Here is a 20,988-nt window from a genome sequence, read left to right as displayed (position 1 = left end):
TGGACATGCGTATTGCGTTGTTTCTATACTAGCCAATGGCCAAAGCCCTTCTCCAGTTCAGAAAATCATAAAATGCATTGAAATGTTATAATAATAATAATAATAATAATAATAATAATAATAATAATAAAAAAATGCCAATACAGTGGTTTTCAGCTTTCCAGGCATGAGTTCCACCAACACCTGCCTGGGCTAACGTAGCCCCAAATGCTGACGCCAACCTTTTAAGGTGGGACCATATTGGTACAATTCCAGGAGGTGTGTGGAAAGAGGCAACCCCCTCCCCCCGCAACCATCTTTCTGTACTTACCACCCCGGATGGGTGTGCTGGTAGGGCCGGTGCCATGGCAGCTGGAAATTCAGGAAAGAGCGAAGAGTCAAGGGTTCTGGTTGGTTAGGTTACATGTGGAAATTGGGGGTGGGATGGCATGCCGTCAGAATTGGGAGGCAAAACCCCCGGGGCATTTTGGTTTAGCTCCCCGCTCTCCCTGTTGGGAACTAGGTTTGATGAGACTGGGGGTCATGGGGAAGTGGTTGGGGCCAGGAAAAGTCAGTGTGGCCTTCTGGGAAGACCTGGAGAGTAAAATCAGGAACACAGGTTGGCCCATGGGCTGGGGGTTTTGGGATAGGCTTTGTTGTAGCTACACTGAACCTATTCACCCCCCGCCCCTTTAAGACAGGACTTGGCCGGAGTGACTAACAAGTATGAAATGCTGGAAGGAGTTCGGGGAGAGGTTGTTGGTTTTCAGAGTGTTTTTTGCAGGAGAAAGAGCAATAGGGAATTACTCACCCGTTGCCATGTCTGGATTGGGAGCACTTTCTTTCAGATAATGGATCAGGCCATCCCGTTTGAGTTTGAGGTACTCTACCATCTGGGAAAAGAGTTTGAGAAAGAATGCCAGTGAATAATAATAATAATAATTATTATTATTATTATTAAAAAAATTGTATGGCGTCCTTTATATAAATATCTCAGGATGGCTTACAATAATTTAAAAGAACAATTTAAAAAGCATCTAATAACATCCAATAACAATTAAACATTAGCACAGTGTAAAACAATAAGTAAACATTAAATAAATCAGATTAAGTCAAGACAAAACAACGCAAAAGCGATTGCAGAACCATTCAAATTATTAATTTTAAGAATACTGCTTAAATCAAAAGGTTTTGACCTGGTGCCGAAAAGAATAAAAACTCCGCACCAGGCGTATTTAGAATTACAATCCTAAAGCATAGTTGTCCAAGCAGTGCCTTTGGCTAGCTAGGTCAACATTTGACCTCTGCTTTGCCCACTCAGGTCACAAGATTTTCCTGGAGAAATTGGGGTGATCCAACCCCGCAGATGGGCTTTATCTAAGGATGGTCAACACTGAGAAACTTGGCCTGTTTGTGTCCAGGAGATTTTCAGTAATTCTCTGATCCAAGAGCCAAAAATGAGCCGAATTGGTGTATGTGTTTATGCTTTGCATTTTAAGTGATTCACAATTTGTATATTTTCTTTAAAGCCAATGAAATGTATGTAAACAAGCAGCCACAATGTACATTCTGGCTGAAATCAGTGCGAATTTGCAACTGAGATGCATGCAAATTCTGGGTTCAGTTGGTCAAAATTGCAGCCAGAATTTTTATGAATTTCAGCTCTTTAGGGGCTGGAGGAGTTGCATGAAAGTTGTTTTTAGTACTTCTGCCAGCTTTGGGATCTCTCCCAGACCTGTTGATTCCTAGTTCATGGGATGGCTCTGGTTCATCTACATAAACAATGACACTCACACCCCCTGGACGTAGAAAATAGTTGGACGCATTAGTGAAGTGGAAGCTATTTATTTATTTATTTATTATTATTTCAATTTATATCCTGCCTTTTCCTACAAAGGGCTCAAGGCAGCTTACATCTCCTCCTCCATCTCATCCCCACAACAACAACCCTGTGAAGTAGGCTGGGCTGAGAGTCTGTGCCTGGCCCAAAGCCACCCAGTCGTCTCCATGGCTGAGCGGGGACTAGAACCCAGATCAACTGAGTCCCAGTCGCATGCTCTTAACCACTACACCTAGGATTAGCCCATTGCATATCCACAGAGAGTGCAATGCTAATGGGAGGCCTTTAAACAAATGTAATACATAAACAATAAATAAATAAATAGTTGGTGCTAAGATATGCTGCTCTGGAATGAGGAGGTTTCATTTAAAGATACACATGTTAAAATGGGGGAAAGCAGGTCCGTGCATGCATGCAAAAAGACGCATGTGCATGCTAACACGCACACACAGAGGCATACATGTGCAAGCACATGGAGACACGCACACACAGACAGAATAATCCGTGCACGTGATCCATGCACAAACAACAAACTCGCCTGCCAGAGTGTATCAAACTTGGTCCCGTCTTCCACAGAGTATTTCCCTGCTTTGTCCTGCTTTATCCGGTAGTGATACACCGTCTTCCCGTAGATAAGGGACAGCGCATACATGCCTTTCTCTCTCTTCTGCCGCATCCTGTGGGTGAATGAATGGCAAGGGGGTCAGAATCCTGGGTGGTTGCCCCGTGGGCTATGCAGAATGCCTCACGTGGCAGGCCCACTCCTGACAGGGGGTTTTTCGTGGTGGCCCCTTCCTTAGCCCTGGATATTGTCTCCGCCGCTGATGCCAAGAGCAGAGAAGGATAACTGTAGTACTCTGGCTGGCTGGGATTTACTGTGTCATTTTCCCACAAGCCCTTGTCCGAGGCTCACTTGAATTTCCCACAAAGCCTCCGGCAGCATGCCAGAAATGCTGTTTTAATTCTGCACAAGGGCTCAAGGGATGCCAAACTGGAGGTGCTACCAGGGAATTCACATGCGGCTGCTGGTCGCAGACCCCAGTGGGCACTTGTAGCTCTAGGGGGAAGAATATGAGGGGTCTCCTATTTTCCCCCTGAGGTGGAGACCCGGGCTAAACATCGGTACCAGTCAAAACAGGTTCTCTGCTTGGTGGTGCATGAACTGGAGGAGAAATTTTCATTGCACTCCGAACGGTTGACACTTACAAGAATTTCCCGTCAGGCTGTGCTCCAGAATAGAGCCGGCTTTCGGCTTGCTCCCGGGTGATGGAGCCATGGTACCAAATTTGCTTCTCGTGGGCTGTGGTGGCAAGCAGTTTCTCCACCTGGGGAGCTTGGTTTATGAAGGCAAGTTCCAGGTTTTCTCCCTAGAAAGAAGCTAGGCTATGTTTCCAGGAATAATTTCAACAGCAGTGTTTCCTTTTAAGGCAAGGCATAACATCCACCTTTCGTATGCAACATTCTCTGGTTGTACCCATTCCTGTATGCAGCCTTACCTAAATACATATTTTTCTATCTGACTTTCCCTGAGATATGTAGCAAAGTATAGCTATTTTTAAGCTGAGAACTGAAGTGCAATGTTCAGAAAAGCAAAGATAAGTTCAAATGGGTTCAAGTCCAGAAAAAGTTACCGAAAATGACATGGGCCAAGGATGCACGGAAATTTCCTTTTGGTTTACAAAGTGCTCAGAAATACCGTGTCCAGAATCCGGGATGTGAATTCAAATGCTTTAACATTCCTGAATGTGTGCTCTCATTTGAGAAATGTGTACTTTGAACAGATGGATGGAGCAGGGAGAGAGGAAACCACACTAGTGTAGAAACTGCAGGGTGACCTCTAAGGCGCAGCCAGACAAAAACTATGCATGGTGGAAACCAAGCATAGTTGCTTATTGTGTCGTGTGAACCCAACCTCTGCCTCTGTGAAAGTCTCAGTTAGGAGGGAATCTGAAATATCTTTCTCAGTTGAAGACCTCAGAAATCCTCTGGTCCAGGAATGAAGGTCTGGAGCTCTGGCCTGCAACTGAGGCTGATGGGAATTGCAGTTCAAACACACCTGAGTTTTTGCTCCTCCCTCTGCAACTGCAGATTAGTACCAAATGGGATAACGAACACCACCTTTCTGCCCCAAAAGGCTCTAGGTATGTATAGAGGTGTGTGTGTGGATTTATATTTGCTTATTTTAAAATTATATTTGTATCACACTTTTTTTCCTTTCAAGTAACTCAACTCACATAATTCGCTTGCTCTCTGTCTTATCCCCACAACAACAACCCTGTGAGGTAGGCTGTACTGAGTCTGTGACTGCCCCCCAGTGGCTGAGCAGGGCCTAGCAGCCAGAGCTTCTGAGTCCCAGTCCCCCCCTGCTAACCACTGTACCAAGTTGCCTCTCTGAAAAACCGAATGCATGAAAACGGGGCAGAAGAGCAGAATTTTGGCCATACCTCCAGGTTCCATGTCTGCCGGATGTATTCGCGCACCATGTTCTCCCGGATGTTGTCGAAGATTCCCAGCTGGGGCTCCACGCTGCTGGGGCGGTTGCACGGCTTGCGGAGCAGGCAGCAAAGTCCGTCAGCATCCTTGGAATAAAATTCACAGAGCTCCTCGGGGCCGCAGTGCGCCTTCCCGCCGGCGATGGCGTAGGTGCCGTTCATCTGGCGCTCGATGGGATAGTGGTAAAATTGCAGCTTGTGCACCACTGAGAGAACATACCCGCCCAGGTTCCGGAAGCACTGGCGGAGCAGAAACAGCCCATCGGCCATCCCGGCCAGTTTGAGGTACTCCTCTGCATCTGCGCGGGAAATGCTTCCGTAGTAGAAGGGCAGGTGGGCAGCAGCGTTGGGCATCTCGCAGGATCTTGCTCTCACACAACGGTGCTCATAAGGAACCTTTAGAAACTTCGGGAAGAAGAGGGACGTTCGCTGAGAGATGCTGGGAGTTGTGGGTCTTTTTTCCTGTCCGGTCTAGCATAGGATTGCTCCTTATGTACTTGGCAGAAACTGCCTACGAGGAAAGAAAAAGGAGCCAGGGGAAGTCGGGGCCTTGCTTTAGGTGGAATGCCCCTGCCAGCATAGGAAAGGGGACATTCCACCAGCCCTGCTGAAAACTGCTGAATTCCCCCTCTCCCTTCCTATCTGAGGCAGAGCCCCTTCTCATGAAGGAGATTAGGAGGGGGACTACCCGGAGAAGGGCCTTCTCTGCGGTGGCGCCCCAATTGTGGAATTCGCTCCTCAGAGAGGTCCGCCTGACATCATCCCTTTATTCTTTTCAACACCAGGCTAAAACCTTTTTATTTTCCTAACGTTTTAAAGTTTGGCTCCTGTGTTTTATTGTTGATTGGTTAAGAAGGGTGCTGTGTTTTATTCTATGTTGTCTTATTGATAAACCATCTTGAGAGCACGGTAAGGGATGGTCTAAATAAAGGTCTAAATAAATAAATAAATAAATGCCCCCTTTATCTTGCATGTTCTCTCTCTCTCTCTCTCTCAGATTGTTCATGTATTGCCTTTTACTGGTCAATATTAAGCCACCCAGAAGCTTTTGTGGCAGGGAGGTGAAGGAGTGGCATAAAAATGGTCTAAAGAAATACATAATTACACAGGATTTATGACATTATTAGCCATGTTGCATGTCTCCCAAAATAAATGTACTGAGGCATTTTGCCATTTCAATCTCCACCAACTCCTTTTCTTCATACCATGCTAAATTCAAACTCCCTCCACTGGCATGACAGTCCTGCTGACTGTGCTGAGGCAGATGAGAGGTGGAATGGGGCCATTCCACCCGTCCTTCTGAAAGATGTCATTCATTTCCTCTTCCCTCCCCATTTCTCTTTCCTTGTATGCCATTTCTTTTAAATTAACTTGTATGTGAATTTTGCCAAAACAAACTGGTTTTTTAAAATACATTTTCTTCCAGAAAATAGAATAAGGGCATGAACCTGGAGGGTTACGGGCATGCAATGCAGAGTAGGAGGAAGAAGATGAATCCTTGCTTTTTCCCTTCCCACCCCATTGAATGCCTCCTGCCCCAGCTCTAAAGATGGTTTTGCATCGTTGAAGCCCAGCTGGTGCAGAAAGAAACTCAGCACTTGCATGAGCAATGAGCAGCCCCGTTTAGACACCCTCTCCACCCCAACTTCGCTGTGCTTTTCCTGTGGTCAAAGCTTCCCTGTTCCCTGTCCCTGCAAACCACATCGCGTGTGAAACTTAGGTCCATTAATATGGGCAAAAATGCAACGATGCCATGTCTTTTTAGACCAGTCTGTCTAATCTTCTTTTACAGAACATATATGAAATGTTCTGGGAGGAGTGGAATAAGAATATGTAAAACTAGTGAAATGAACTGGAGATGACTTTTTATATCTTCCAATCCATACATTGGACACGACAGTCTTAATAATAATACATTTATCACCCGCTTTACTTCTTGTCAGGAAACCAATATTCTCCTCTTCTGCAGGTTATCTGCATAACAACAACCCTGAGATCTCAGGTTGCAGTGTCTGTTTGAGCGCTTGATCTGCATCAGTCTTTTTCCTTGCTCGTGCTGTTCTTTGTGTGTGCGTTAAGGTCCACAACCCACCCTGGGCACTGCGTTTTGAGAACAAGGGAGGGATCTTAAGAAAGACGTTCAACATTGATGAGACGGAGCAGCGCTGTGTCTGGTTCCGGAAGCCCTTTCATGTGGCTGGACGGAGATGCATCCTGGGTCAGATAGATCTGTCTGCAGAACAGAGTCTGCAGACTCCCAGCCCAGGCCTGTTCTTTTACAGTACCCCTTTTGCAGCAGGATATTTTCGGAAAGGCAAACGCTATTTGACAAATAGTACGTATCTCCCACCGGTCTGGCATTGGCTCTATGAACCATGTAGGAGAAACAAAACGCAGCCATGACATCAAAATAATTCCTGCTGTCTGAGCTGAGGGCGGCTAACAGGGAAACTGTGGAGAGCTGGAATACTGTGAAAACTTTAACACTGTAATCTTGGGGCATGAAACTTGGTTAAACCGCTGTGGCAGAAAAATGGACGTATCGGCTCAGAACTCTTTCAAGGCGAAGTTAAAATAACTGATTGTTACCAATACTTTATGCAGCTACATCCTTTCTTTGGATCAGGGAAGAAGAGAACATGTGCACGTCAAGGGTTTCTTTGTGAATACAGCTTGCTCTTTGGAAGACCCAGAACATCACCAAGGGATGTTCTGTCCACTACCCCTTATTTTTGCCCCGAAGGTAAAGTCGGAAAAAAGTTATGTCAAGTTCGCAGCGCCCCCAGGAGCAGAGAAACGCAAACGGGATACAGTAGATTTTTCCTTTTTGTTATTCTCCATGTGCAGAAAATTATTTAAAAATAAAAAAGGCCTGCCAGATTGGGCCCACGTCCAGGATCCCATGTGTTTCAGATCATTTTGCAGTCCCAGGAGGCAAAAGCCCTTCTCGAAGAAGGAGCTGCTTGCAGGAAACTGTGGCAGGAAGCACAGCCGGTGACGAGAGCTGTGAGAAACGAGTGCGCACGCGCACCTTTTATGTGTGTCAAGGACTTGCCAAGAGAACGTGGCTGGGAGAAACGAAATGCCTCTGACCCATGCTTGCACTCAAGCTGAGAAGTGATTTTGGGCTTGGGGGTGGAGGTGGTCAAGTCTAAGCATTCGCAGAAGATCCACATTCTGGGCTGATTTTTGTTTTCCTCTTCTGCTCTGGAGGCTAGCCTGATTTGGGTTTTTGTGGGAAGGGGTCTCCTGGATCTGTCTAGGGTGGCATCCTGTTCCCACAGTGGCCAAACACCTTTCCCCATGTATCCTGGAATTGGTGAACCTAAGCATCCTGCTTCTGGCACATACAGTCATGAGGACTAGCAGCTTTTCCTTATGTAACCTTACTAACAAAAGCCTTTCTAATGCTAACACTGATCTCAAATGCCTGGGAGAAGGGGGCAGTCTTAATCAGGTGCCCAGAAGATGATCCAGTTAGCACCAGGCAGTCTTTAGTGGGGAGATCATTCCATGTTCGGGGGCTACCACAGAGGAGGCACTTCACAGGGATACACTCTGAGTGGCAGTGAGTCCCATAAGTTTATTTTTATCATTAATGCATTGCATCTATACTCCAACTTTCTCCCACTTGCAAGCAACTCAAAGTGGCTTACAAGCTTCTCTAACTCTCCGTTTTATCCCCTGAACAACAACCCTGTGAGGCAGGTTACAGTGACTGGACCGAAGGGCCCCAGGTAGCTTCAAGGCCAGGAGGGGGCTAGAAGCGGCATCTCCTGGGTCTCCAGTCCAGTGCTCTAACCACCACTCCAATGCATGTGTCACTGTCGCGAGGCAGTCGTACTCCGGGTAGGGGCGCAGCTGGTGGATCAGCCGAAGCTGGAGGAAAGCGCTCCTCGCCACTGCGGTCACCTGAGCTTCTAGTGAAAGATCCAGGTCGAGGAGCACTCCCAAGCTGCGAACCTTGTCCCTAAGAGGGAGTGCAACCCCATTCAGGACAAGGTTCAGTTCACCCTCTCCAAAGCCAGAACCACCAACCAACAGGACCTCCGTCTTGTCTGGATTGAGCTTCAGTTTATTGGCCCTCATCCAGCCCATTACCTCGGCCAGGCACCGGTTCAGCACAGCCACTGCCTCACCTGGATTGGTGGAAAACGAGAGGTAGAGCTGGGTATTATCAGCATACTGATGGGTCCGCAGCCCACACCTCCTGATGACCTCTCCCAGCAGTTTCATGTAAATGTTGAACAGCAATGGGGACAGAATGGACCCCTGCGGCACTCCATGGCATAGCTGCCATGGCGCAGAGCCGTAGTCCCCCAGCACCACCTTCTGGAATCGGCCATCGAGATAGGAGCGGAACCACTGCAAAGCAGTGCCTCCAACCCCCAATCCCGCAAGCCTGTCCAGAAGGATACCATGGTCGATGGTAGCGAAAGCCGCTGAGAGGTCCAGGAGAACCAACAGGGACGCACTCCCCCTGTCTTTCTCCCTGCACAGGTCATCGTACAGGGCGACCAAGGCAGATTCAGTACCGTACCCGGGTCTGAAGCCGGACTGAAATGGGTCCAGATAATCAGTTTCATCCAAGAGTGCTTGGAGTTGTCCCGCCACCACTCGCTCTAACACCTTGCCCAGAAACGGGATGTTGGCCACTGGTCTATAATTAGTGGCCATCTCTGGATCCAGTGACGCCTTCTTCAGGACCGGTCGGACTACCGCCTCCTTTAAAGGGGCAGGCACCCGACCCTCCCTCAGAGAGGCGTTAATCACTTCCAAAATCCAGGACCCAATCCCGCACTTGGAATTATTTATTAACCAAGACGGGCAAGGGTCGAATAAGCAAGTGGTGGAATGTACTCGTCCAAGCACCTTGTCCACATAATCGGGCCGCAATAACTGAAATTCATCCAATAATTCTGGACCAGATGGCGGCATTGGCGTCTCCCTTAAAGCCTCTGTATCAATAGTGGAATCCAGCTCGTGACGAATCTGAGCGATTTTCTCCCTGAAATGCCTGGCAAAGTCGTCACAGCGGGCCTTTGAGGGTGGAATCAGGTCTTCTTTCGGACCTGGACAAACCAGGCCATGCACCACTCGAAAAAGCTCTGCCGGACGGCATTGTGAGGAGGCAATGGAAGCGGAAAAATATCTCTTTTTCGCCGCCCTCACCGCCACAGCATAGGCCCGATAGTGGGCTCTCAAGTGTGTTCGGTCAGATTCATCACGTGATTTCCTCCACCTACGCTTTAGCCGTCTCCCAACCTGCTTCATCGCCCTCAATTCAGGGGTATACCAAGGGGAAGAGCGGGCTCTGCCCGGTGGGAGAGGGCGCTTAGGAGCGATCGTGTCTACAGCCCTGGTCATCTCCCCATTACACAGTTCGACCAGAGCCTTGACAGGAGCACCCGTCTTGTCAGCCGGAAACTCCCCCAGGGCCTTCAGGAATCCTTCCGGATCCATCCGGCTCCGGGGGAGGACCCACACAATCGGGTCTGCACCCTTACAGAGGAAGGGTCAACAGAGGGCCTACAGAGGGCCTACAGAGGAGGCTAATCATTTCTACCTGATTAGCTACTTGACCAGGTGGTCCATCGTCTCTGTGCTAGGAATATTGATGGATGGATGATTTGATTTGGTTTGATTTGATTTCTAGTCCTCCCATTAGCCAGGACAACCTTTTGGGCAGCTTACAAAAATATAAAACTACAACAGACACCGTAAGACAATAATAGCAAATCTGGCATAAATGCCTTCCAGAGATAAAATAACAACAGTGACAATTCAAATTAAGCCAAGGGCACAGCAGCACTCAAAATACAATAAGCACCATATAAAATGTTCTAAAAATTTCCTGAACTATTAAAACACTGGCCAAGTGAAAAAGTCTTTTGCAGGGGCTGAAAGGAGTAGAGAGGGGTGCCTGGTGAACTTCTTTGGGCAACTGATTCTAGATAGCCCCACATACTGGGCTGTGCAGATGCTCTTTTTAAAAAATATCCCATAATAATATTTTACAATGTACTCTGATTTGCATTTTCCACCAAAGAAACAGGGTGGAAAGAACATGAGATCAACAAACATCTGAAGGTGGGTGAAGTGAAACTTACAGATTCATCGATTCCTAACCCACACATGGCACACGCAAAAAAATCTGTTTGGTCAAATTCTTGGTACTTTTTCTTCAACTTTTCCTAGTTCAACACCAAACCTCTCAAAGAAACAGCCTCCAAATTGTGCCCGAAAGTGATCAGACATGGTGAGCCTGTAATGGGGCAGTGGGCACCCTAAATCTCTCTCTTCCTAGCAGTGTTGCAAGACAACTCGGCCATATCAGGGAACCAGGGCTGGGGTTGACTTCTGGCCTTTTGGGGCAGCTGTCAAGGTCCCCAATGATCTGGTGCTCCCCCTTTTCAGCCCTCCTCCCTGTTGATCAGGACCTCCAAGCCCCACAAATTTCTGCCAGAGAATGTAGGGCATAAGTAGCTCTCCAAACATTTTAAACTACAGCTCCTGGCATTCCTAACCATTGGGCATACTGGCCAAGCAAGGGCAGAGCTAGGTATGAAAACAGGGCTGAGGACCACAGGGCCGAATGTAAGGAAAAGGAAAGTATGAATTTGCAAAAGCGAATTTGCAGATATTCCAAGGCCTATGTGCATACATGGAAAGGACCCCACCTCCTATGGATGTTCTGATTTGTAACAAGGGCTGTATGGAGAGGTGAGAGGAGGACAGGTATTCAGGAAGGAAAAAAACAAAAAAACCCAGGGAGAAAGATTTGGGAGGGGGCAGCAGGAAGTGAAACTCAAGTGGGCCAAAAGCCAGCTACTCCAGGAAGGTCTGACGCAGCAGAAATTCTCAGGGCCCCTGGACAGCACAGGGGTGGGATAGTGCTTCCCAAGGATTTGGGGCACCAAGTAAAGGATCCAGGCTTCAGCTCTGGTGGGCAGCCCCTAATCCTGTGAGAAGCAGGGGCTGCTGGGAGATGAAGTCCCAAACAGCTACCTTCTGTCCACCCTTCTGCTAGAAGCATCTGGAGAAATGCACTTGGTGGCCAGAAAAATAATTGGGTGCTGCTCTCCTCACGTCGTGCTTGTGCCCTTCCTGTGGGGCCATCCACTTGGCCACTATGGGAAGAAAATGCCACACAGACAGGTCTTTGGTTTGGTCCCTGAGAGCGGGGAGTCCCTCAGAGGTCATCTAGCCCACCCCTGCTCAATGCAGCATGCAAGGGCAGCATTCTTGGGGAAAGAGCTTCTGAAATTCCAGAAAAAGCCACATACATAAGAGAGCCCCTTGTGCCATGCAGGAATTTTCCAAGTACGGCATCCCCGAGAGATGGCTGCCCAGACTCTCCCTAAATACTCCCAACGTAGGAGGAACTGCCACCTCCCCAGGCAGCCTGTTCCACTGCTGAGTGAATCTGTCGCTCTGAGATTGATCCAAGCTCCGCTGCCCTGCAATTTCCACCCTTAGATCCTAGGGCTTCCTTCCCTTATGCTCTAATGTTCTTCTTCCCATGGCTGGCTGGGAGCTAGGCAAAGCTTAGAAGGAGGAGCGTGCATTTTAGGCTTCACCTCTCTCTTGCAAAGCTACAAGTTCACAACAGCCACCCAGCCTCCAGATGGCTCGCTTTTTTGTGGTTGGAAATTTCTGAGCAGCGCTCATAGACGTAAAGACCAAGCCTCGGTACTGAAGGGCAGTGTCGTGTTTGTGCGTTCGAGGAAGCCGTGTGAGCTCAGCAGGGAGTGGGTGGTGGGGAGAAAGCGGGTAGAACAGAACGGCCGGCAGTTGGAAATTATTGCTCAGGGACTTCTGAGGAATGGGCATCTTGCTGTAGACGCACACACCTAGATTCTATCTGGCAAACCCCAGACACAGAATAAGCCTTTGCTGATTCTTAGCCAGATACTTTTCTCCTGGTGCAGGAGAATAGATACCCACCAGCTCCATATTCCCCTGTGATTCCAACACTAACTGGCTGTAGCAGAGGAAGGGGGAGTGCCAGCCATTCTACCAACCCCCTCAAAGACAACTGATTTTCTCCTCTCCCCTCCTCATCCATTTTTCCTTGGGTATTGTATCTATTTAGATGGGTAGGTACTGTCTTGTTTTACCGATTGTGTGCAAGCCACTCACTCTGGGAGACTTTTTAGCTGAGAAGCGAGCTTAGAATACTCAGTGCAAATGATCTGCAGTTTTGCACTGAGCGACACTTGGGGACACGCTATTTTTATTTCTCAGAGACGTCTAGGAGTGAGTTGATGCATGCAGCCGTAGGTTGTAGGTAAACAGGTTTTTCCTTTCCCCTTCCCTTTTCCTTTTGAACCTAGCTTTTCCTGTTCTTTCAACCACTGTTTCAATCCAGTGTTTTGAATGGTGGTTGCCCTTGTTTATTAATTTGTTTAGTTAGAGGACATTTTAAAGTTAGTTGGCATTATATTGCTATCGTTGCTATTATATATTATATAAACTGGCTTGCATTCTTTTATTTTCCAGTATAGGATATCAATCAATCAATCAAGCTCCTCTTGCATTTCAGTCCACCAGCACCCCAATAAATAGCACCCTCCCCAATTTTCCTACCTGTGAATGAAAGAAGAAAAGATGCATGTGAGAAGAAGGGATCTCTGCTCTGCCCTAGTTGAAAGCTTTTTTTGTCCAGGTTAAAATGTACTTGCTTGTTTATTTCGAAGCAGTTTTTGTTTAAAGATGGAACTAAACTACGAATATCAACATGTATTTGCCGGAAAGAGAAAGAGAGAAATGCACATGGTGACTGTGGTTTTCATCTTAATGAAGGAATATGTTTGCCACAATTTCAGCTGAAAGCAACTTTTGCTGGTTTGGGGCCAACTTGCTTGCAAATTTAGGCTCTGAATTTAGGAATGAATTTAGGCCCCAGGGAGGCCCATGCTGCGATTTTAAGACGGCAGCCCTGCAGCCTAAGCCTTGGTTTACCTGGAAATAAACCCATGATATTTAAAGGCAATTGCATACCAGTTAGGTCTAGCAAAGATCGGATTGTCCAGTCCCTGTTCAGTTCACTACCTTACCCTCCACACACACACTCTGAACCCAAACTGTGTTACCAAACAGAGATGCAACAAGAGAGTAATGCTAACCCTCTAATTCTTGCTCAGATCTGTTTCACAATCACAGCTGCTTTTCCTGCTGCAAGATTCCAAATTTGTGTTTCCAAGGCTAAACTGTCCCTTCCCCTGAAGGGTGGGGAGCAACTAGAGGAAAGATTTTGCATAGGAAACTAGGCAGAGAAGTGCATCTTCCTCTTCATGTGGCTTCTCCACCAAACCACGTGGCTTTTCAAAATTGCTTTTCATTTTAATCTGTGCAAAGGATGTCAAAATTGAGTACATGAGAGCAAGCAAAATTGTTTCCTTGCAGTGTTTCATTGCTGCCTGATGTGCCTTCCAGGTGTCCCTTTACAAAGAAAGCTGGAGGAATGTTGCTTGCATTGGGGTTACTTTTTTTGCCAGTGCTCCTAAACACTCCTTGGTGGTGCTAGTCTCAAAGTCGTGTCCGACTCATTGCAACCCCATGGACAGCACTCCTCCAGACCTTCCTGTCTATCCCCATCCCCTGGGGTCCACCCAAGCTCACCCCGACTGCTTCAGTGACTCCACCTGGCCACCTCAGCCCCTGCTGTCCCCTTCTTCTTTTGCCCTCCATTGTCCCCAGCATCAGGCTGTTCTCCAGGGAGTTCTTCCTTCTCATTAGGTGGCCAAAGTGTTTGAGCTTCATCTTCACTATCTGGCCTTCTAAAGAGCAGTCAGGGTTGATCTCCTCTAGGACTGACCGGTTTGATCGCCTTGCGGTCCAAGGGACTCGCAGGCGTCTCCTCCAGCACCACAATTCAAAGGCCTCAATCCTTTGGCGCTCAGCCTTCCTTATGGTCCAGCTTTCACAGCCATACATTGCAACTGGGAAAACCACAGCCTTGACTATGTGCACTTTTGTCATCCGGGTGATGTCTCTGCTTTTTAGTATGCTGTCTAGATTAGCCATAGCTTTCCTCCCCAGGAGCAAGCGTCTTTTAATTTCTTGGCGGCAGTCCCTGTCTGCGGTGATCTTGGAGCCCAGGAAAGTAAAATCCTGGGAATGGGCAAATGCCTCCTCTTATTAACATGGAATAACAAGACTCTTATTAACATGGGAATAGCTTTTTTTACAGTGTTTTACTGCTGCTCACATTGGTAAAACACTGAAGAAAGCATCGCTTAGCGTTTTCTATCCGTAGCTGGTCTCCTCTGCTCATGCAGCATAACCAGAGCTGCAGAAGACAGAGGAACGAGGTGGACGGATTTGCAGGTTATGGAGATAGTCATGATTTTCCATCCTATGGAGAGCAGAGAAATGGTGGGGGTCATTTCACTGAATTCTTGGTTTCTTACCGGGTGTAAAAAAACATTTCTAGTACAGCTCCTCTTGTTTTTCTGAAGGTGGTGGTTTTCAGAAGCAACTCTGTTTAGAATTGTCCACAACTTTAGCTTTCTTTGCGTGGGTGGGGCCTGGCAGCCCCTATTACCAAATGTTTCCGAATAATCAGATAAAAAAATCATTCCATTGGCCTTTTTTGCTACTTCATCATTTGGCTACTGATGAAGAGACAAAGTATTTTCTAAAATGCATGTCTGATCGTTTTTCTTTGTAAGCCTGTCTGGGAAGTTTATTTGGCTTAAGGATGTGCGGTCAAATAATATATACATTTTACATAAAGTCTTAAGTTATAAGATCAAAAGCTTGTCTTGACCAGCCTGTTCTCGTCTTGCCAAAGTTCTCAAGAACTTTTGTCCTGCCTTCCATCCCCAGAAGAAAGTCCTCTAAAGGAAGCCGAGTGGCAGAGGGGCCAGGAGAGAAGGGACTGGCAACCTTTGCCCGTGAAACGTGGAATTTCAGGAAGAGTCGGACTTGGGTCTGGGCTGAGGCCTGACAACCTCTCCAGCATCTAGGGTTGCCCATTCCTTGGACATGAGAAGTGCTCTGCTAGAGCACCTGGTCCAACCTATTTCTCATGCAGTGGCCAACCAGCTCCCCTCAAGCACCTTTCCACCCATGTTCGCCAGCTTTTGGTGGGAACTGCCTCCGTTACTGGAGACAGCATGGAGGCATCAGGGCTCACCAGCGATAGCTTTCTCCTCCACCTTAGAGCCCCTTACAGATCAACAAACATATTTATTCCAGCACGAGTTTTTGTGGATGCCACCCTTTCCCCCAGTGGGTAGCATCCATGGAAGCTGATGCAAGGAATGAAACAGTTTGCTGGTCTTTCAGGTGTTACAAAGTTCATGGTTGTTCTTACTGCCATAGACTGAAAGGGAGTCCCTCTGGGAATGAGATGCTGCCAGGCCCAAATCCCTTCTGTCATTTAAGTTCAAACATTATATTTATTTCTGGCCTTTTTTCCTCCTACAGGGAACCCAAGACAGCTCATACAGCCCTCCTTGTCTTCTCCACAACAACCCTACGAGGTCAGTTAAACCAAGGATCAAGGCCCAGCCCAAGAATACCTGGTGAGCTTCAAGCCCAATTAGGCCTCTAGAGTCTTAGTCCAGCATTCTAACCACTAGGCAACCCAGCATAAGGCCCAAGAATCCTCTTGGAGATTAAACTACCAATAGCCTTACCTGCTTCAAAGAACAGGCAAACTGTGGGTCTTTCACCGTTTCTTCGATTTTCTAGAACACAACAATAATTACGTCAAATGAAATTGAAGATGTGGTCCATTCCAGGGCAAAACAATCGTTTGGGATAATAAGCGGTTGGAGAGATGAACTGAGCAGACGGAACCTGTCGCCCTGCCTAGGATGAGACTGACGCTGAGTTTTGCTTGGCAAACGTTGCTCTGAGAACTTTGAAGCTTCGGCCTGGTTTCCTGATTGTGAAGGCAGGAAGGCTGAGAGGGTGAATTTAAAGTGACACACTCAGGTTGTGAAAAAGTGTGCTGTTGTGCAGAAGGGCGGAAATTGTCACTGGGGAGTAGGATGGCCGACACCACCTTTTTTCCTTGCGGGGCTCCTCTGCTTTTGGTTGCCTCTCAGCAAGCCAAAATTCAACCGATCAGGGGCGGCATAGAAATGTAATAATAATAATAATAATAATAATAATAATAATAATAATAATAATAATATTTCTTCCCTCTTGACCCATCCTAGGGATTCCTGCCTGTTATTAATAAATGAAGAAACCCAAGCAGATGTGGGTCAGAAGAAAAATGATGGCAACTCTGCCCATGAAGGAAAGCTGCGATTATTGGTCTTCTTTCAGCCCCAAGGGCCAGAGACCATTTTGGTGAATTTTGCAGGGGTTCATTCAGCAGGAGGCAAAGGCAATAAGTGCGGAAAGCCGAAACTATGAGAATTAGCCCAAATAACAGCCTCCATTAGCACAAAACTCTTAACACCACTAAAGAAGTCTTCAGCGAGGCCTTTCAACTCCAAGCTGGCCAAATTTGGCCCATGGGACCTGCAGTTCATTGCCCTTGAGTTAGTGTTTCCACTGAATTCGGCCTGAAGTGAAATTCCCAAGCAGATCAATGTTTGTTTTCAGAGGAAAAGAGCCAGCGGTTCTAAGTGAATTTTGCTACAGTGCAACAAAGAGGAGACATTCGGATGGGGAGGTTCATGCGATCGACCTGAGAATGGAGACTCGGAAGACCTTTGCCTCTGGAAAAAACCCAGATGTCTCCCTGAAATGATGAGCAGGGGGTTGGACATTTGGTGTGCAGTCCTTCTATGGGGTATGGCCTGAATGTGAGCACGGTGCAGAACATGACACACGTCAGAGATGGTTCAGCTTCCATGTTTCTCACGCTCAACATTTCAGCTGGACACCCTTTTCCACCGGCTGGCAGAGGTGCTTTGGACGGGGAGGGAAGGGCAATGGAGCATGACCAAGTCCATCATATCCTGGGGCCCCCAGACTCCTTCCTCCCCACCCCCTTATTTGGTCTTCAAGGTTGAATTCTTGACCTGGTAGAGGCAGCCGGCATCATTTTTCCTACACTGCCAGTGAGGAAAGAGAATTAAAAAACATTCCCAAATCCCAACTCAGAATTGTGCCTCTAATATGTGAGAATCAGCCCTATATGTGCAAATCACCCCTCTAATATGTGGGAATCAGCCCCCCCAAACCTGCCCCCCCAAGGTCCAAGAACCATAGAATGAATTGTTTGCAAGGATATGGCATTACATGGAACCATCCAAATATATTCCACACTCAGACACCACAGTTTCACACCGTAAGTGCATTTATTGTCAAAATAAAACCATTCAAAGAGTTTAGCTGATTTAAAGCATCTGCACCCCCTTCAAGCTAGCAATGGGTACATCAGTAATTTAAAAAAGCCCATTCCGATGTTCAGCCTGCCCTTGGAACACAAATTCCTGTTGGCTGATCAGCCTGTCTCCTGTGGCAGGGATATTCTTACTCAGCTGGACGGTGTGGTCATTGTCCAGCCGATGGGACCAGCGCCAAGAGCCAGCAGGGCTGGGCACATGCCTGGGACCTCAACGAGCCAGCAAGCGCCACTCATATAAGGGCCCGTGGAGGGACTCTTCCTGAGGGCTGCCCAAAGCTGCAAGAATCAGGTCGATGACTGGACAATGCAAACCCAAGTGCCTGGCTGTGCCGGCATTGTGGTGTGTCTTTACATGTGATCTGTGGGGCGACTGCACAGAAATAAGGACCAACATTAGCTGTGTGAATCTCTAAAGGATGCTAACATCAGCCAGGGAGCGTCCAGGAATGCTTTGCTGTCAAACCAGCAGTGGCCGCTCAACCAACGGCCCAACATCCCCTGAGCCAAATCAGCCTCGTGCATCAGGAGGGGAAACTATGGGGAACAGGAAATAGATGGGGCCAGTCTAAGAGGAACCACAAAAAGCATTTCCTCCTGTGCCCACAAGAGGGCACTTTAAAACCAACTTCTCCTATCTTCTTCCCATCTTCCAAAGGATCTGCTGGAAACGACTGTCCATTTTTTCACCATTCCCACCAAACACCTTGTACTTTTTCTCGTTCTGCCATGTCAGCAAGGAAACAGCCATTCAAAATGCAACCCCCACCAACAAGACGCGCCCTGGAGACGTGCTCCCCCCCCCCCCCAACTCACTGCTGGCTCCTTATTTCTCCTGCCTCTCCGTCTCAGGACAAGAAGGATGCCGCTGCTGAGTTGTTGTCGGCCCATCAAGCATGCAAAGGGTAGCTATGATCGGACAGAGGAGCAAAAGTTGATGCTGAGAAGATAGATTCATTAAGGGAGGGGCCCATGGGGAGTCTTGCCCCCAGGCCCTCCAAACTTGGAGTTGGTTCTGCTCTTGTCTGTCCCCCAGTATCTTCGTTTCTCATCTCTTCTCCTGTGGTGGAACAGCTCTGAGGTGTGTCACACCAGCATACCTGTGGGTGGCACCGTTCAGTGAGTTCCTAAAGCCACCTCTTCAATTACCCACAATGCCCTTCGATTACCCACAAGGCCCTCCATGTCTGTCAAGGGCTGGGGCAGGCAGCCTCTCTGTCTGAGGAAAGTTTAGGGGCACCACCACAAAATGGCTGTCTTAGCCAGTCACATGGGACAGAGGTGGCCTTTGACCCAAGATGGCAAAGCTCCCTTGATCCCACACTTTGCAGCAGAAACTGATTTCCTGGAAAGAAAGCAAGCTCTTTTTTCCCTCCCCGCCTGCTGACTCATTCCCCAACCTTTTGTTCTCCCACAGACTTGATTGCAGCCTACAGACGTGTCTCTCAGCCTCTCCCTCCCTCCTTCTCTCGCTCTCTCCTGCTCTCTCACCCATCCATTCTTCTGTCTCCTCCTCTTTTCTTATGAATGCAGCTCCTACGCTTCCATTGTTGTCTTGCACTCCCAAGGTTGGATTCCATCAAGCCCTCCATGGTAAAAGACCAGGAGGAACCAGGACCCTTGGAAAGATAATTCAAAGTCCTTTCCTGTCAGGAGGAGGGATGCTTCCCAGACTCCCAGCAACACAGAATCCTTCCCAGAATCCCCTGCAATGAACACAGTGTGAAAGATGTCTGGTGCCCCAAGGAAATGCAGAAATCAGCAACTTTCAAAGCGTTTTGATCTGACGCGGTGTTCTTTTGGAAGCATGGGCCATGTTAGGTGTGGCGCAGTCACTACCGCACTGTGCAGAATCCGTGTTCAAAGAGGCTGGTGGGTAGGAAAGATTCTTGGCTGGCTCCCTCGCTGGGTGGGAAGCGTTTGTTTCCTTCCATTCATCGGCTTCATGCTGTGCTGAACAAGAGCTTGTGACTCCTCCATCGCACAAGCACGGAAAGGAGGTGTGAGCAGATGCGCCAAGCCTTTCGGTGGGCAGCAGGGCCGGCGGTTTTGGGGCCGAAAGGGTCACCTCTCTGGAACAGGAACTGGGCCCGTGGCCCAATGCTTTGTACCCATCACCTCGGAAGGAAACACCGCCTCACATTCATGGATTTCCTTTGCTGAATTTATTTCAATGTCTCCAGGACAAAAACCCCTCCTGCCCCGAAACATTTTAAAGGCTGAGCCACAATGTCCCCTGTGTCCCCATTCAGAGCTGATGGATTGAGGGGATATCGTGTGTTTTGTTGGCGGTATTGTTTCTGAGGAGATCGCGAGCATGCGCTATGCAACATCTCTGTGTTTAAACCCTTTCCTTCACCCTGGTACCTGGGAAGGCCGCTATGTCCACATTTGAGGGAAAAGGTGGAACCAGCGGCACCATCCAGAAAGGAAGTTTAAAGAGAAAGGTGATGATGACCCCCCCCCCCCCCGCCAAAAAAACCCCTCTGGAAAATCTCCTGTTGCAAGTTGTTCAAGAGGCCTGAATTCAACCCCCTTGGAAGTCCCACAGACACGCTTGGCAAGTTGTTTTGCATGTGAAGGGTTACTCGGTAGCGTGATGTATAATTTGTGGTCTTCATTTTGGCTTTGACATCAGTCCATTTTGGATGTCTAACATATGGGTGTTTGGGTCTTTGAAGATCCTTTTCTGAGGCCCCGTTTTTCAGCCAGAAACAAAAAAAGCTCGTTCTGGATCCAGTGCAGTATACCCACCCTGATGGGGGCCTTGAAAAATCTCATTGAAATTGCAAGCAAATTGCCCTGGGCTTTGCTGTTGTTTGTATTTTTAACAGGTGTGTGGTTGTGCTTTGTTCTGTACCATTTCTGCTTTGGGAACCCTAAGCCAGGAGCTCTTGGTTTTCACATCTGTAAAATGGGAAGAAGCATGAAACAGGGTTGGGAAGTCCTGAAGAATGGCAAAGCCCCATTTTAAATTTTGTAAGGAAAGTAGAGGGTGGGGATGCTTATGCTTTAGGACTGAATAGTCAGGTGAACCTTGAGAGAGCGCACAGGGAGCAGAATTGCAAACCAAGCGCACACATCCCCCCTCCCGTGCAGAATCAGGTAGTCAAATTAAACTCCCTTTGAGTAGCCCTTCCCTGCTACCAGGAGTCGCCCCCCTGCACCAGCTTTGCAGCCCCGCTGGAAGGCTAGAGAGAAGGTCTTTGGAAGTTGAACTCCTTGCTCCAACCTCAGCGAGTTTTTTCAAGGTTGCAGCGACCACTTTGCCTATCCGCTGGTCCCCCAGAGGGGGATGGAGGGGGTACAGGAGTGACCCAGAAGGCTAAAATTACCCTCTGTTGCTTTGAAAACATCTG

General features: G+C 47.9%; 1 protein-coding gene across 1 annotated transcript in view; it reads right to left on the bottom strand.

The window, feature by feature from the left end:
• The window catches only part of LOC123021463 (tyrosine-protein kinase ZAP-70), a 28,370-nt gene extending 12,192 nt beyond the window's left edge, over window positions 1-16,178 (bottom strand). Inside the window, exons 1-6 of the mRNA XM_044426180.1 lie at window positions 15,960-16,178; window positions 4,264-4,822; window positions 3,026-3,186; window positions 2,358-2,496; window positions 791-872; window positions 311-351 (exon numbers count right to left, since the gene is read on the bottom strand). Coding sequence (XP_044282115.1) covers window positions 311-351; window positions 791-872; window positions 2,358-2,496; window positions 3,026-3,186; window positions 4,264-4,665 — 825 coding nt within the window. The 5' untranslated portion in view covers window positions 4,666-4,822; window positions 15,960-16,178. The remainder of the gene's footprint in view (window positions 1-310; window positions 352-790; window positions 873-2,357; window positions 2,497-3,025; window positions 3,187-4,263; window positions 4,823-15,959) is intronic.
• Between the last annotated feature and the right edge of the window lie 4,810 nt (window positions 16,179-20,988).

Source organism: Varanus komodoensis, unplaced genomic scaffold (genome assembly GCF_004798865.1).
Source record: "Varanus komodoensis strain SLA01 unplaced genomic scaffold, ASM479886v1 scaffold164, whole genome shotgun sequence".
In the NCBI taxonomy this organism is placed as follows: domain Eukaryota; kingdom Metazoa; phylum Chordata; class Lepidosauria; order Squamata; family Varanidae; genus Varanus; species Varanus komodoensis.
This window is presented reverse-complemented; position numbering and strand designations above follow the sequence as displayed.